Raw genomic sequence first — 16,374 nt, 5'->3', positions numbered from 1 at the left:
AATAAATACAGAAATTATAAAATATAAATAATAATAATAATAACAAATTGACAAAAACCAGGTAATAATAATAATAATAATAATGAAACTAATTTAAAAACTAAACAACTAAAAACAACAAAAATGGCCATTTTTCCATCTTTTTTGTTTCATTTTTCATTTTTCATCATTTTTTCATTTTTTTTCTTTCAAGAAAGCATTGAATTTAAATTACAAACGACTAAATCATATTTTTTTTGAATGCTTTTTCTTTTTTTTCTTTTTTTCCTTTTTCAACAAATTCTATGATAAAACTTAAAAATAAAAATAAAACTGGAAACTAAAAACTAAACATGAACACGACAAATAAAAAACTAAAAATGAAATTACACCAAAAATTTGGTGTCTACAGTTTGCCCCTCTTTGTCTGAGTTTTAGAAAAACTTGAGACAAAGAAGTAGACACCAAAACTTACCTGTGTTATTCAGCTGCGAATTACTCAAACGATGGGGACTGACCCCTGACGGGAAATTTAAACGGGACTGACCCGAACAGGAATTTAAACGGGACTGACCCGAACAGGAATTGAAACGGGACTGACCCGAACAGAATTTAGACGGGACTGACCCGAACAGGAATTTAAACGGGACTGACCCGAACAGAATTTAGACGGGACTGACCCGAACAGGAATTTAAACGGGACTGACCCGAACAGAATTTAAACGGGACTGACCCGAACAGGAATTGAAACGGGACTGACCCGAACAGAAGGAAACGGGACTGACCCGAACAGGAATTTAAACGGGACTGACCCGAACAGAATTTAAACGGGACTGACCCGAACAGAATTTAAACGGGACTGACCCGAACAGGAGTGGCGGTTGATGGCTAGGGTAGAGTGGCGGTTGAAAATCTTGAAGGAGTAGAGAGTGTGTGTGCGACGGAAAAGAAAGGAAGATTGCTAGGGGGGGTTGTTGACTGCTGGAGGAAAGCTAAACCCGAAGGTTTTCAGCCGTGGGGACGAAGAGGGATTTGCTCCATCATCATCGCTCTTCCATTGCTGCTCCCTTGAAGGTTCGGGCCGAATCATCCGAGCCCTTTCTCCCTTCCTCGATTAAGGTACCGTATTCTTCCTTTAAAGTTGAAAGTTTTTCTTTTCTTTTATTTGCATCTCTCTGCTGTTACTGATTCTGTTTGACCTTCTTGAGCCTATAATAAAATGGCTGGTGTTTGTGTTCGGATAAAAACGATGCTTTGTTGTCCATAGCAGTCATGGCTGAAAGTCGCAGCCTGTTTGTTTTCTTTTCAGATTTGCGCGTTTCCCTTGAATCTGTGTGATGTTTTGGTTCTAGTGGTGTGGTCGAATAAGCTAGGGTTCATTTGAGAAATGAAATTGCAGCAGTTTTGCCGAGGATGAAGCTCATCCGCATGTTTCCCTTTGCTGTTTTTTTTTCCTTGCCTGCGTTGGGGTGAATGCTTACCTGGGTTATACTCTTAAATGATACAGCAGCAGGGGCTGTCTTTCTTTAACTCCTTATAATAAATCTCGTTTTTTCTGGGGAGGGATGGTGCAGCAAAACCTGCCGCAACAAGCTCGAAATCTTTAGTTTGTTGCAGCAGGACCTGCGGGTATTCATGACGGCTTCGGCTGAGTTGCATGAGCTTTTGGGGGGATGTTTGCTGCTACTTTTGTTGCATATTCAGCTGTGTTGTGTTAATCAAAGTGTCCAGATGCTAAATGATGTTAAGTGATAGTCTTTGCTGGTTTGGTTTGAAGTTTACATGAAACCTGCATTTGAAAGCTTGAAAGTGCAAAACTCTGGCCATGGGACTCGCAGCAGGCTCCATTGCTAGCTGAAATTTAAAACCATTGATATTTTGCTAAGTTTTCCATTTGTTAGAATGAAGTTGCTAAGTTTTCTGTTATTTGGCATGAATGAATTTGGTTGGTGTGGAAGAATCTAACCAAGGTTGTGATTAAGAAGTTTGAGTTTGAGAAGATTGCAGCAGATTTCATTTTGTTTGCCGAGTACAGAGACATTGCAGAATTTTGCTGTTGCAGAAATTTTCTTTGAGTTTGCATGAAATGTTCATCAGAATTTGTGCAGTTTGCTGCTATGTTTTCGATGGTGGGCTTTACTGCTTAGTTTGAAGCTGTGTATCTGGATTTGCTGTGTGCTTGAGTGTGGTTTCGGTTGATGTAGCACAACAGAAATATTGCAGAAACAAACTTCCTATGTGGATTGCATATAAAACTACTGCTGCATTTTTTCTGTTTCTTTGCGCCATCAAACCTGCAACCAAATTGTGTGTTTGATTGATGTTTGATAGGTAGAAATCTGAGCATTTGATGAGCATGTTTGCATTGTGAAGTGGGCAAAAGCCGTGGCTAGAAACTTTGCAGCAAACTTGAAAGTAAAAGAAAGCATGTTGCATTTTAGTTGCAGAAGTCTAAGCCATACGTAGCTGCATGTTTTGCATGAAAATAATTTCCAAAAATTGCACCTTGACCCCTTGGCTTCTAGCTAATGCCACTAGGACCCAATCAATTAAATAATTTCATCAATTTGGTCCTTGGCAATTTTAATGTGTGCAACTTCATTGTTTGTTTGCTTCAATTAACTACCATGCTTTGTTTCAATTGCACTTAATTCATGACTTTAGAGGCTTTATGACCAAGTGAGCTTGTGTTTGCCTATTTTCTTTAATTTTTCCAAATAAATTGGTACCTTGACCATTTCTTTTATTTTGGAGGATAAATAAGTGATTTCACTTCATTGGGGCCTAATTGCAAGGGAGGTAACCTCTATCTCCTTAACTTTCATTTCTCCTACGTGCTCCTACGTGTTATGTGAATATGCATGTCTACTTCGCTTTCCTTGCCCTTCTTTAATTCCTTGCATTTATTTCATTTACTTTACTTTTATTTAAGTTATTCATTATGGGGTATGTGTACACCTCTTGGCTTGTAATAGATAGGGCTTGGCGAGCTTTCTTGTCCATTTTCCCTTTCCCTTTTTTTAAGTTATTCATTATGGGGTATGTGTACACCTCTTGGTTTGTAATAGATAGGGCTTGGCGAGCAAATTTGGTCCATTTTCCCCTTCCCCTTTTGTTTTAGTTAGCAAGTGTAATAATTAGGGCCTTAATTTGTGTTGCATGCCTATGTGTTATTTGTTAAGTGCTTTCTTAGGCTCTTGCATCTAGTCGAGCATGCTAAGTGTTATGTGCTACGTGTTTATAAGTGATTTGCATGTCTACTCGCTTTCCATAGTGTGGATGAATGGAATGGATGAATGTACGTCACCACACTAGTCCAACGCTAGTTGTGGCTTCTTTTATTGTTTCCACTAGTCTAATGCTAGTAGGAATTCATAGAAAGGGCTAGTCCAACGCTAGACCCAATAGGATTTTTCCTTTGTTTTTCATTAATGCATTATTTGCCTGTTCACTACATATCATGCATTTTTCCTTAGTTTTATCATCTGGCATGCTCCTCGATTCCCCTTTCCCCTCACTTTAGGTCTTGCATCTCATGCTAGTTAGGGTACATTTGCCTGAAGAGTCCCCTTCTGATAAGGGAAACGAGCGAGTGTGGCTACTCGATAGCCTTAGCACGCTAGTTCCCCCTTCTATCAAAGGAAAAATCAAGTCACAAAGTTAGGACTCCCCGTTCCCGTTTTGATGCATTCCTATAGGATTCACGCATTTCATTCATTCACTATCACTTACTGTATATTCCATTCCTCTTTCTACATTCTCACTTCACACTACTTTCATTTTACACGTTTTTATTCAACTACTTACACTCTATACCATATCACTCGCACACATGCACTTGATGGCGTTTTCACCTTATTATTCTTTACTTACCTTACCTTGTAAAGACATTTGCACACCTCCACTTATATCTTATTACTTTTATCATTTTTTCTCACTTCACACAAACTCACACTTTCACATGGCATACATTCATTGCACTCATTTTTACGTCATTTAGGATTATGTGTGACCTCTCCAAAAGGATCGTTGTTGGGCTTCACAATTAATGTGATTGGCACCACTCAACCTTTGAAGAGAAATTTCCCCCATGTCCCCCTAGGTCTAGGGTTTTTGCATTCATATAGACATATCCAACACGCGATACATACCTTGGGTAGAAAATTTAGGGAAAATTGGTTTAAGTCACGCAACTAGCCTTGGCTAGGTCGAAGGGGTGCCTTGGATTTTTATCCTTGCCTTCCCCTTCGTCAAATGTGACCCCCGATCCCTCTTTTGGTTACGTAGACCCAAAAGTTCTCTAAAAGGGTTTATTTACTTTTCAAAAACAAAAATCATTTTTGGGTGACTTGGTACACCCTAACTCTATACCAAGTGGCGACTCCATTTTTGATACAAAAAACCCTTTTTGAACTTTATATGGCCAAACCGTCGCATTATTAAGTCCCATGGCCTTTATTTTCATTTTGCACACGTTCACACACACTCACACACCACACGATCAAAAAGTGGGGCGCGACAGTCAGTGTAAGAAAAATTTACTCATTAAACAATCAAAACCCATATTAGTGAGTCAGTCAAAGGTAATCACCGTTTCCATTTGCATTTCCATGTTCCTTGTAAATTTCGATGTTGCCATCATCTTCCTCAGCCGTCAATTTTCATTCTTCTTCTTTTTTATTCCATTAATCACTATAATATTCAAATCAGCAACAAAAGCAATTCTCCACCAAACCAAAAAAAATCCTATTAATTAGTTTGAGGGGGCAAAGTGGAATTAACCCAACATTAGGGTAGGCCTATGTTATTGTGGAATCATTCCACAGATCGAAGTATTTTGGCAAACAAAAAGTTTTAAAAATCTCTCAATGAGCATCAATTTGTCGTCCCTTTCACATCCCATTCCCTACCCCCATCAGACATAGCAGATGCCAATTACATGTTAGAGAAAAAAGTCCCAATGGCTCTCGAACTTTTAACTACATAAGGTTTTAGCCCTTCAATAATTAGGAGTAAACTTTTGGCCCCCGATCTATCAATAGTGTAAATTGCTGGTCCTTCTGTGAATTCCAGCCGTTTATGTGTGACGAAAATGAGGACATTTTTGTCCGTTCAGGAATATTAATCGAATATCCAAAGTATCAATGGACACCTCAACCAAAATGGACATTAACTCACAAATATACACAGGAAAAAACCCCAAAAATTCCATTTTTCCCATTCTCTTTTTAATGTTTTCACACAATTCAGTGGATCTGAAACCAAACCTTATGTACCTCCTCCTCGGTGCACTTTTCTCCATGTGAAATTGAGTGAGAGAGAGATAGTAATAAGACAAATATTCAGCAATGGAGAGAGGAGGTGGCGATGGATCTTTGCAATTCATGCTTTCTTCTCTATGCTTGCTTTTCTCCTTTCTCATCTTTTGTATCATGCTTCTATCAAGGATGGGTTTCTTAAGAAAAGGAAAAAGATGAAGGATGGGTTTCTTGATAAAGTGAAGGATTCCAATCAAGATAACGGAAAGAAGATCAAAGAATCATTGGATTTGGGAAACCTACTATGGATGTCATCGGACCCATCAGCTATTGTTCTTCTTTTGCTTTGAAGCCACAATGCTTACTACTTTTACCTTCCAGGGGGTCACCCCTAAACAGTTTCATATGGTATAAAATTAATGATTGTAAATAGGGAAAATGACATGTTTCATCCTTCACATTTCGCAAAAATATTCTTTTCATCCCTCACTTTTAAAATGAAGCAAATTCGTCCCTGACATTTAAAAATTAAAGCTATTATATCCCTGAACCTAATTTTTAATCTGAATCAAACCATTCAATAACCCAGTAATAAATTTCGAAAATAGAATTGATAGATCACTCGGTCAATTTCATCATATTCACATGACATTTATTAATCCAAAAAATATATAAATTATAACATAAAAGGCCATTCTTTGTCTTGGAATAATAGAATTTTTTTTGGGTAAATCTTTTCATACACCGTTAGTATATCCGCTTGCGAATCTAGATGTGTATCATAAATATAAAATTTGGTGTTTAAATTTAAATTGAAATGATATGGCGGTACATAAAACCGTCAGTGTATACGATGATAATGTAGGAAAGATTAATCTTTCTTTTTTATGTTATAATTTTTTATTTTTTATTTTTGGGTTCATTAAATTTTACATGAATATCATGTTGAATTAACCAAGTGATCTACCAATTACACCCCTAAAATTTCTAATCAGATTAATTGGTGGTTTGATTCAGATTGAAATTTGGGTTCAGGGATATAAGAACTTCAGTTTTTAAATGTCAAGGACGAAATTGTTTCGTTTTAAAAGTGAGGGACAAAAAGAATATTTTTGTGAAATGTGAAGGATGAAACCGATCATTTTTCCTTGTAAATATGTTGATTTTATTTGTATTTGTAAGATTCAAAAAACCCATTTGTTGGTTTTATAAATTCTGTACATATTTGTGTTAAAGAGTGACTTTTAGGCGGTAAAAATTTGGAATCTTTGAAATTTCTTAATTTTTTAATTTTGTCCTTTAAATAGGCGTTCTAGGATTTGTTGCATTTGGGTAGCATTGTTAAAGTTGAGGAGAAGTTTGATTTTACAGATTTCATTAGAGAAAATGGTTTTATTTTTTAGTAGGAGTTTGAGTTTACTGCTTGATTAATATTTCTACATGGACAAGAATGCCCTCATTTCCGTTACTCATAACGGCTGAAATTCACAGAAGGGTCAACAATTTACACTATTCATAGATTGGAGGCCAAAAGTTTCCTCATAATTGTTGAAGGGCTAAAACTTTATTTGGTTAAAAGTTGGAGGGCCATTGAGACTTTTTCCCTACGTTTTATACTTGCAACAAAGAAATAAAAAAGAGAAAAAATAAAAAATAAAGAGAAAATGACCAGTTTCATCCCTCACATTTCGTAAAAATGTTCTTTTCGTTCCTCACATTTAAAACGAAGCAAATTGGTTCTTCACATTTAAAAACCCAAGCTTTTACATCTTAGAAATAAACTCTCAGTTGTGAATCAAGTCATCTAATAACCCGATTACAAATTTTGGGGGTAGAATTGATAGATCACTCGCAAAAACATATTTTCAACAAATAAATTAAAACAATTAAAAAATCTTAATTAAAATCCATTTACTTTTTCAAAAGAACAAAATAGTGTTAAAGCTCTCAAGCACTAAACCTTTAGACATATTCCTCAGTTTTGTTGCACTAAGGGTGTAGTGCTTTGTAGTGCTTGAGAGCTAAGGATTTAGTGCTTGAGAGTTTTAGCACTATTTCGTTATTTTGAAGAAGCAAATGAGTTTAAATTAAGATTTTTTAATTGCTTTAATTTATTTGTTGGAAATATATTTTTGCGAGTGATATATCAATTCTATCCTCAAAATTTGTAATCGGGTTGTTAGATGGTTTGATTCATAACTGAGAGTTTATTTTTAGGATATAAAAGCTTGGGTTTTCAAATGTGAAGGACAAATTTGTTTCGTTTTAAATGTGCAAGACGAAAATAATATTTTTATGAAATGAAGGGACGAAACATATCATTTTTCCAAAAAAAAAAAAAAAGGGACAAATGAAGAGAAAGAAACTTACCTTAGCAAGATGAAGTCGCCGGCGTCGGTATTGAGGAGATGATGCTATTGTCATGTCTCTGATGAGTGGAGGAAGGCAAATTGGGTGAGGAGGAAGGGAAGTGGGTGTAACTTGTGGTGGTGACGGCTGGGTGTGAAAGGAAGAATTAGGAATTAGGGCTGAATTAGGACAAATGCGGTTTTCTGTTGGGGCGAAATCGCCGCCAACTCTATATTATAAACGCCCAAACCATTAGGATAAGAGAGAGAGATAAGCAACTGAGAGAAGTCAGTGATTTCAGTTCAGGGAAGAAGTCTAGCCCAATGGAACTGGAGGCTACTTTTAGGGTATCTGGTATCAATTGCCAGGCGGCGCCATATTACAATCCAATCTGCAATTATGGAACCTTAAACCTCCGTTTTCCCTACCATCACCGTCTTCCTCACCTCTCAAATGCTTCGTTTTACACTCTCAGTAACCGCTACTGCAAAGCCAGTGCAAAAGAGAGCAGTACTGAAGCTGTAGAAAAAGTAACGGTTTTTTTTTCTAATTTGACGAAACTTTGATGATTTCATGCTTATTTAAATTTTTATTTTTGCAATTACAGTTTATTTTTTGCTTATTTTTCAAGGGAAGGCGGAACCTGGATTTTTTTAAAAATTTTTGTGTTACTATTATGGGGCTTTGTTATTGAAATTTTATTGGGTTTTTGTGAATTTTTTTTATTTTCTAGGGAAGGAAGATGTCTGGTGATGATTCACATGATTTGGAGCTCGTAAGCTTAACGGCTTTGTGTCCTCTTGATGGTCGTTATTGGGCAAAGGTCAAGGAGCTAGCTGCTTATGTGGGCGAATATGGTTTAATTCGCTTTCGGGTTTTAGTTGAGGTATGCTTCTAATAGTGCAATTCCTTAACTGGTAATGTTGCTAAATTGCTTCCCAGACTTGTAGATAGTTCTTGTTGCAAACCATCTCACCATACAAGTTTTCAAAGCATAATGAAAATTGTTGGTCAACTGATTAGTTAAGATTCTGGCTGGAAGTAACTTATCTAATCAGTACCGGCTTCAAATAAAGTAAGAGGAAAAAGGGCAAAATGGGTGGACAAACGGATACATGACATGACTTACTTTAATGTTTTTGGAGCTTTACTTTCTGTGTTATCTTGATTTTGAACTTTAGAGCACAGAAATCATATTTTTCCTTTTTGAATTTTTTTTGGGGGCTTGTGCTGGAAGTTTTATTTTGGTCTGTCTGATAATTCTGTAAGATTGAAAGGAAATGAAATTATTAAAATTTGATACTTGTATTGTTAGTCATGCTGAATTGCACCTGCTGAAGCTTTACTTCAGGAATTTTAAGTAATAGTAGTGACTCCTACCACAAAATGCTGTTATGGGGAAGGAAAGTACCAAAGCTTCTCTAGAAATCTCATTTTGAAATTTAAATATTTATTGATTGTGCAGCAGAAATACTGTAATGAGGAAAAAAAGAGATTAGTTTGTCATATTACATTTTACGCTCTGTATGCTGATGGAGACTGAGACATTGGCAGAATGATGTTAGATAGCGCTGGATAGTAGTATTGATTTGTGGTTTTGATCATGTCGTGAGGCTTGAAAGTGCTGCCAACATGCAATTGGTGTTAAAAGCATAAATTGTTGGCAAACAATCCACAAAGGAGTTTTACTCCCTGTATGTGCAAATGTGGCATGACATGAAATTCTGGCCATCCTAACTTGAGATCTGTATGAGGGCTATTGGCAAAGTGTGTTGGTTTATCTCTGTTGTGGGTTAAATGCTTCAGTTCATGAGCAGAGACCTCTTAGAGGGGACCCCTTGCTCTTGAGTCATATATAGTATGTGTGAATATGCTGAAGTGAGCTATGTTCAGACTTTCCAAGTCTACTGTGCCATTCTAATAAATTACTTTGCAACTGTAATTCTCTTGCTAACTTGATCATGCTTATTCTTTGAATTTGGATGAGCAGCTTTAGCACTTTAACATCTCACAGATGATGATGGGTGTTTCATGTCCTTTATTTCTTTCTTTGCCTTACTGTCGCCTCTGCCTTCATGAATTTCAAACAAAATCGTAGCCAGAAATCTCTTTTTTTTTGTAGGTGAAATGGTTGTCAAAACTTTCTCAAATTCCTGAAATTCCTGAGGTTCCAAGATTCTCTAAAGATGCTGAGACTTATCTGCAAGGCTTGATTGATGGATTTAGCTTAGATGATGCCATGGAAGTCAAGAAAATTGAGAAAGTGACTAACCATGATGTCAAGGCAGTGGAATACTTTTTGAAGCAAAGGTGCCAGTCACACCCAGAGATAGGAAAGGTATCAGTTTAGAACTTTGATGTTAACTGAATGGAAATGTCATGCTTCTACTCTATGGACATGACGTGATGGCCTCATTAGGACTCTGAGTTCTTTTGATTTCCCCTGCATGATGTTTCAAAAGAATTATAGAACCCAAAATAATATCTCTGTATGTTTTGCGTTTGTTCAGTATTTTTATTGTTGCTTGTCTAGGTGCTCGAGTTTTTCCACTTTGCCTGTACATCTGAAGACATTAACAATCTTGCTCATGCACTTATGCTGAAAGAAGCTCTTTTTATGGTGATATTACCTGCTATGGATGAAGTGATTTCAGCCATAAGTGACATCGCTATAGAAAATGCTCACGTTCCTATGCTTTCTCGCACCCATGGGCAGGTAACAGTCGATTTTTCTTTCTGATTATTTTATCTTTTTTTTCTTTGAGCCCGAGGGGGTTGGGGTGTTGGGAGTGGGTATACAACCTGAATTATTCTACCCTTTTAAGGCACAATGAATCTCCAATATATTTTATGACTTTTACTGCTGGATCTGTTTCTGATTCTTTACTGTTCAAACAGCTAAAAACTTGAATGAATTGCTCATATCTGCCATTTCTTTGTAGCCAGCTTCACCTACAACCTTGGGAAAGGAAATGGCAATTTTTGCATTCAGGTTAAGTCAAGAAAAGCAGGATACTTCAAAAATTAAAATACTTGGGAAGTTTGCTGGTGCTGTTGGAAACTATAATGCACATCTTGTGGCGTATCCTGATATCAACTGGCCGCAAGTTGCAGAGGAATTTGTGGCATCTCTTGGAATTGATTTCAATCCCTATGTGCCTCAAGTATTTTCCTAAACTAATCATATTCTGCCTCAAATTTTCTCATTTCTTATCCCTTATTTATTGTCCTTGACTAGTTTATTAAAATCTATTATGGGATGCTTGTCATGTTTGATCCTAAAGGCTTGGTTTTGGCAGATTTAGAAGCTTATTCAATTGTAGACATACATTAAGCCACACAGTGTTTTGAGTTGCCACTTGACCACTAGAATTACCAATTGGCGCTTTCTAGATTGTGATTCTGTGTCCTTTTACTAATATCTGCTTGGTTTTGCCTCGTTTGAAGGTTTTAATACTGGTTCACAATGAATGATCTTCTGGTTTGATGACATTTTCATGATAATAAGTACCACGGTTTACGTCTTTGACATAATGACACAATTCAATACTTCATGGTTTTGATTTGAGTATTCTACAATGCAGATTGAACCTCATGACTACATGGCCAAACTTTTTCATTCTATAATCCAGTTTAACAACATTCTAGTTGATTTTGATAGAGACATCTGGGGATATTTCTCTTTAGGTTACTTCAAGCAGGTCAGTGCTGTATTTTGTTATTTTAATTTTTGTCTATGTTCTTATATGAAAACTTTTCTCATGTATATATATGTACACTTGTTTCATGTTTACCAACATGTTGTCTCTCGATGAAAGATTGGTATTTATACATGGTTTTGAGCAGATAACTAAAGCTGGTGAGATTGGATCTTCTACAATGCCTCACAAGGTTAACCCAATTGATTTTGAAAATAGCGAAGGAAATCTTGGAGTGGCTAATGGAGATTTGTCCCATTTAAGCATGAAGTTACCTATTTCACGTTGGCAGGTAAATGTGCAATATTTTATTCTTCTCAATTGTGTCATCTTCAGCTCTATGTAAATAGCCATATCATCATTGTACTCAGAAGTTTTTACCCTGGCTGGGGATGTTGTTACTCAATTTAAAGAAAGTTGATTAGATACTGTTTTTGATAGATCCCAAGGTTGTGCTTGATATGCATGTGTAATTACTTTGGCTTGTGCTTTCTTTTTGTAGTTGCACTTTTATCTGCTTAAAGTTACTTATTGAATTTTGTGCTTGTCATTTGCAGAGGGACTTGACTGATTCTACTGTTTTGAGAAACATGGGTGTGGGTTTAGGACACTCTCTTCTAGCCTACAAGAATACATTAACGGGCATTGGAAAGCTTCAGGTATTCGACAATAGTTATCTCGTTGATGGTCAAGAAATATGAGTACCAGGGGGTATTGAATGTTGCATATTGTATATACGAAAGATGCTTGTGTGGAATTAGTAGTCTCATGGTCATCTTACTTCATTGGTGTGGTATTGCTGATCAGGAAATGAAGGGGGAATAACTTGTTGAAGAGATTATGTCTTGGGATGTGTTTAAAGGGAATAGCTGTTAGTAAGCTTTATACTTTGTGAAGTTGCTCAACCAGTTTTCTCTGTAATTGGTTTATCATGATTACTAGTTCAGAGGGAATAGTGTAGTAAGATTCTTAAGGTCTTCAGTTAGAGCAGTCTTTATGGTGGTTTTCACAGGCCAATAGTAGAACATAGTTTATTGAGAAATGTTGGGTTGCTTTAGTATTTTAGCTAGGGCTTATCAGTAGGCAAAAGTTGTTTGAGAATCGGATATAGGCCACGGATATGTGTCATCTGGGTCTATTCCACATTTTTCTTTCATTCTTCCTTCCCACTCACCCCTGCTAAAAAGTAGTGGTTTTTATTATTATTATATTGTTATTGTTATTATTGTTATTGTTATTGTTGTTGTTGATGTTGTTGATGTTGCTGCTGCTGCAGCTCTTATTATTATTATTATTATTAAATGTTTGTTGATTTTTGTCAACTACCTCAGCTGACAATTGGTGGCCTCTAATACATCTCACATTTGTACAAGAAATGCATTTCTGACAATACTGGAATAATAGCTCCTTGTGGCAAATCCACTTTGTCTTTTCCCTTGTTGAATCCATTCCAGAAGGAAACTATGCACTCTTTCCCATATATTTTCTTTTTCTCTTTTTTCTTTTCTCAGATGAAAGAATCAAAGCAGTTTATCTTTTTTTAAATATTAAGAACTTTGCAAAAACTGGTGCATTGGGCATCATTTTTGTTGCTTCTAATTTGGTTGGCCTTGTTTTATTGTAGGTCAACGAAGCTTCCTTGAGTGAAGACTTGAACCGCACGTGGGAGGTGCTTGCTGAACCAATACAAACTGTGCGTGACTATCTTTATTTGATATCTTCTTAATATATTGATATTGAATTTGGTGTTTTTAGTTACTTAGTGTCTACTTTTCTTTGTTGCATGTTTGAGAAGTTTGTATTCAGTAACTTGATAAAATGTTGGTATTATTTAGCATACTGGGCAGAAAAACTCTACATCAAGCTTTAGTTCTATAATTTCTCCCTGCATCAAGCTTTAGTCCTATAACTTCTCCTTCTGGTAGGTTTTTCCTTTGCTTCCAATTGGGTGCAGTGTGACTTTTGCTGTCTACTGTTCTCAGGCTAGATGGTCTTACTACATGGCAAGGGGGTACTGGATGACTTGCATGTGCTTATGAAGTTTAGTAGGTTTCCTCTAAACTACATGGGGACATTGCTCCAGACCATCCCTAATTTTGAGCTACTGAAGTTATCCAAAATTTTGAACTTTTAAGTGGATTAACACTTCAGATCCAAATGCTGCTGATTTCCCCTTTAAATGCCTTGTCAAGTGTCAGTTTTTCACATTTTCCAAGGATGTGGGAAATGAAGTTCAGAAGTTAAAGGGAGAAGTATGGAATTGGTTTTAGTGCTTTGTCTGCCTAGAACTTCATTTACTAAAGCAGTCTGGATTTATGTCATGTGCATAAGGAGATCTCATACAGGTTTACTATCTTTTATGTACGTAAGCAATTCTATATTAACTAACTCTTGTAATGTCTATGATGGAAAGATCCCATGTTAAATGGGGAAAAGAGTTACGGGAAAGATTCTAGTACAAGTTTAATGGCTTATTACATTTCGACATCTTTAATGAGTTCTCTATGTAATTGTTAACACCTTCAGATTTGAAAAAGAAATATATAATTAGATCATTTTCCCTGAGGCCAACTAATAGAAACTCCTGTACTGTCTTCATGGCTATGCCTGTTGTCTACCTGAAAGGCAAAATATTTATAGTAAATCTTTTAAATGCTTTGAGCTATAACATATAATTGATTGACTCGCAGTTCTTCAAGCTAGGAAGAGTGCAAGCAAAAGAGGGAAAAAAATGACAACTTAAGGAAGACAGATTTGGAAAAGGAAACTTTTTAAGTTCTTTATATAAATAAACATAAAAGACTGAACTACATGGAAACACAAAAAGCACATTGACAGCTGCCTTCCATCCCTCAGATACAGAGGGATGGAAGAAATTGTCTTTCTACAGCAATAGGATTCTCTACTAAATTTGAGTAATTTCTGCAAGCAGAGTAAGTCCAATTGTTCATCTAGTAAGACGATTCCTAAGCTCTTTACATAGACAACAAAAGCACACTCCTAAATGCTGCAAATGATGAATTTGCACTCAGTTGTTCAATTTTACTTTCATGACACACGAGCCCACAATCTTATGCACTCTCTAGAATACCACATGTAATAAAAGCCGGGAACTCCCTCTTCACTAACATGTAGAGACCTCAAGGATTTGAGGAAGCATCTTTCATTTTTAAAAATCTTCTTTTACTCAGTTCAAGATATGTTTAACACAGATGACTAAATACTTAGTTTAATCTCGTCTTTAGTTTGATTTTTACATGAGAAGTGCTGGGTCTGGAAGTCGTTGTCTGGGTGGTCACTTGGAGTTGGGGTAATATGGATAGAGCTTGAATACTGAAGAAGTGATGACTGTTAAGATTTGGTAGAGGGAGAAGATTGGAGAGGTTTGTATGGGTAAGGGGTGAATGTGGGTTGGTCTCGAGAGAGAAGGCCTAGCTGGGTGGTTGAATAGGTTGATAGCATGATGTGGAGGCAAACAGATAATCTGTAGAGGGTTGGATTAAGTACTAGAGATGATAAGTCACCATCGTTTGGAAGTGATCCAGATACTTTTCCCCTAACAAGAAATGGTCTGAGGTGGCAGTGGGAAGGAACTTTTCTAGGAAGTAATTGACTAATTCACAATTATTTTGGTCTCTTTTGAACACACTGCAGTTTTGAATGTCTGATTTTACTGTTTTTTGAGATTCTGGATGTTTTTCATATCACTAGCTTGAGTTAATTTTATAGCTTTTGTAGAATCGAAGACTCGTGATAATCTTTTTGTTTTGGTCTTTAGGTCATGCGAAGATATGGTGTACCAGAGCCTTATGAAAAACTAAAGGAGCTAACAAGAGGAAAAGCGGTGACCCAAGAGAGCATGAGAGAATTTATTAAGAATCTGGATATACCAGGAGATGCAATGATGACGCTTTTGAATTTAACACCCCAAACTTATGTTGGAGCAGCGGCTGAATTGGCAAAAAACATAAAGACAGCCATAAATTTAGTGAATGGAACTAGGGTCTTATAGGTTAAGGAGTGTGCAAGTCAGGTGAAATATAGTGCTGATTTGCTTCGACTTCATTGAGAGCTTGAGTTGTGAGAACTTGCTTCATATGGACAGAGGAAAACACATTTGCATTTCTCATTTCTACTAGTCAGATCGAGGGACCACTTAGCACTTTTCTTGAAATTTAGGCACAAATGTTGCGAAACAGCATTTTTTTTTCTTCCCCCAATATGCATTTACCTGAGATGTGGGCATTCTTTTGTATTCTGATCGAGTTTCTTGGATCCCTCGAAAAGAGAATTGTACGTGGTTGCCGATTGGGAATGCCTAGTAGTTTGATCCACCATCGTGTTCTGGATTGTGAGAAAAGGTGATAGTCACATGCACAAAGATTTTGGACTATCACCTTGTATGACTCAACTTGGAGTGTATTTTTCTTGAAAATTGATTCTTATACTACAAAAATGCTACAATGAGAAACAAGAATGCTAGCATGCTACAACGAGAGAGTTAATGGAGAAACAAGAACTTTGCAGGCTGATATTATTGTAAACAAAAACAAATTTTACGAATTGGGGTAAATTGAGGCATTTTAGTGTCCCTGATTTGGTTAAATTATGTCAATCTTGACTTATTCATGAAATTCCCAATTGTGATCGATGAATATCTTGTGAATGGGAGTTGAGTCTAATGAAATAGAAGAGATCCAAAGATTTGTAAATTAGATGAGTTTAACGAAAGTCTTACCGCTTATACTAGCTGGTATATCATTTCTCCCTTCTTGTACCTATCATTTATATGACTATGGAACCGGACAGAGAGCCAGTTACACTTAATTTTGCAAGACTTTAAATTTACCATTCTGCTCATGAGGAGCCTTGAAACATTATATATTTTAATTGGGGCTAAAATTAGCATGTACCATTTTCTATAGATTAATTCTTTGATTCGGTTACGTTGGTATGTTTTTCCTTTTTGGGTTCATGTGTTCAATATGTGAAAGTTCCTTTTATATAGATACTCTCTACTGTGTTCCTTTTAACTCTTTTACTTTTCTTTATTTATTATTATTATTTTTGCTTTGTGTGTTGTCAGCCAG

The 16,374-nt window shown here is 36.4% G+C and overlaps 1 protein-coding gene across 1 annotated transcript; it reads left to right on the top strand.

The window, feature by feature from the left end:
• Positions 1-7,585: 7,585 nt before the first annotated feature.
• On the top strand, positions 7,586-15,605 carry LOC113762890 (adenylosuccinate lyase-like). The gene is made up of 10 exons (XM_027306517.1): positions 7,586-8,116; positions 8,320-8,472; positions 9,709-9,924; positions 10,120-10,302; positions 10,529-10,750; positions 11,171-11,287; positions 11,433-11,576; positions 11,842-11,943; positions 12,909-12,977; positions 15,063-15,605. The coding sequence occupies exons 1-10, from the start codon at positions 7,910-7,912 to the stop codon at positions 15,294-15,296; spliced, it is 1,647 nt and encodes a 548-aa protein (XP_027162318.1). The 5' UTR covers positions 7,586-7,909; the 3' UTR covers positions 15,297-15,605.
• Positions 15,606-16,374: the final 769 nt, after the last annotated feature.

This window comes from Coffea eugenioides, chromosome 2 (genome assembly GCF_003713205.1).
Source record: "Coffea eugenioides isolate CCC68of chromosome 2, Ceug_1.0, whole genome shotgun sequence".
Taxonomy (NCBI): domain Eukaryota; kingdom Viridiplantae; phylum Streptophyta; class Magnoliopsida; order Gentianales; family Rubiaceae; genus Coffea; species Coffea eugenioides.
Note: the sequence above shows the minus strand (reverse complement) of the source record. Positions and strands in the feature narration are given on the sequence as shown.

What these genes read in the sequence shown, in the direction of transcription:
- LOC113762890 (XM_027306517.1), top strand. Translation starts at nt 7,910, where the DNA reads ATGGAACTGGAGGCTACTTTTAGGGTATCTGGTATCAATTGCCAGGCG. An exon ending in TCAATCCCTATGTGCCTCAA is followed by an intron (nt 10,751 to 11,170) that starts GTATTTTCCTAA and finishes TCTACAATGCAG; the next exon opens with ATTGAACCTCATGACTACAT. An exon ending in TACCTATTTCACGTTGGCAG is followed by an intron (nt 11,577 to 11,841) that starts GTAAATGTGCAA and finishes TGTCATTTGCAG; the next exon opens with AGGGACTTGACTGATTCTAC.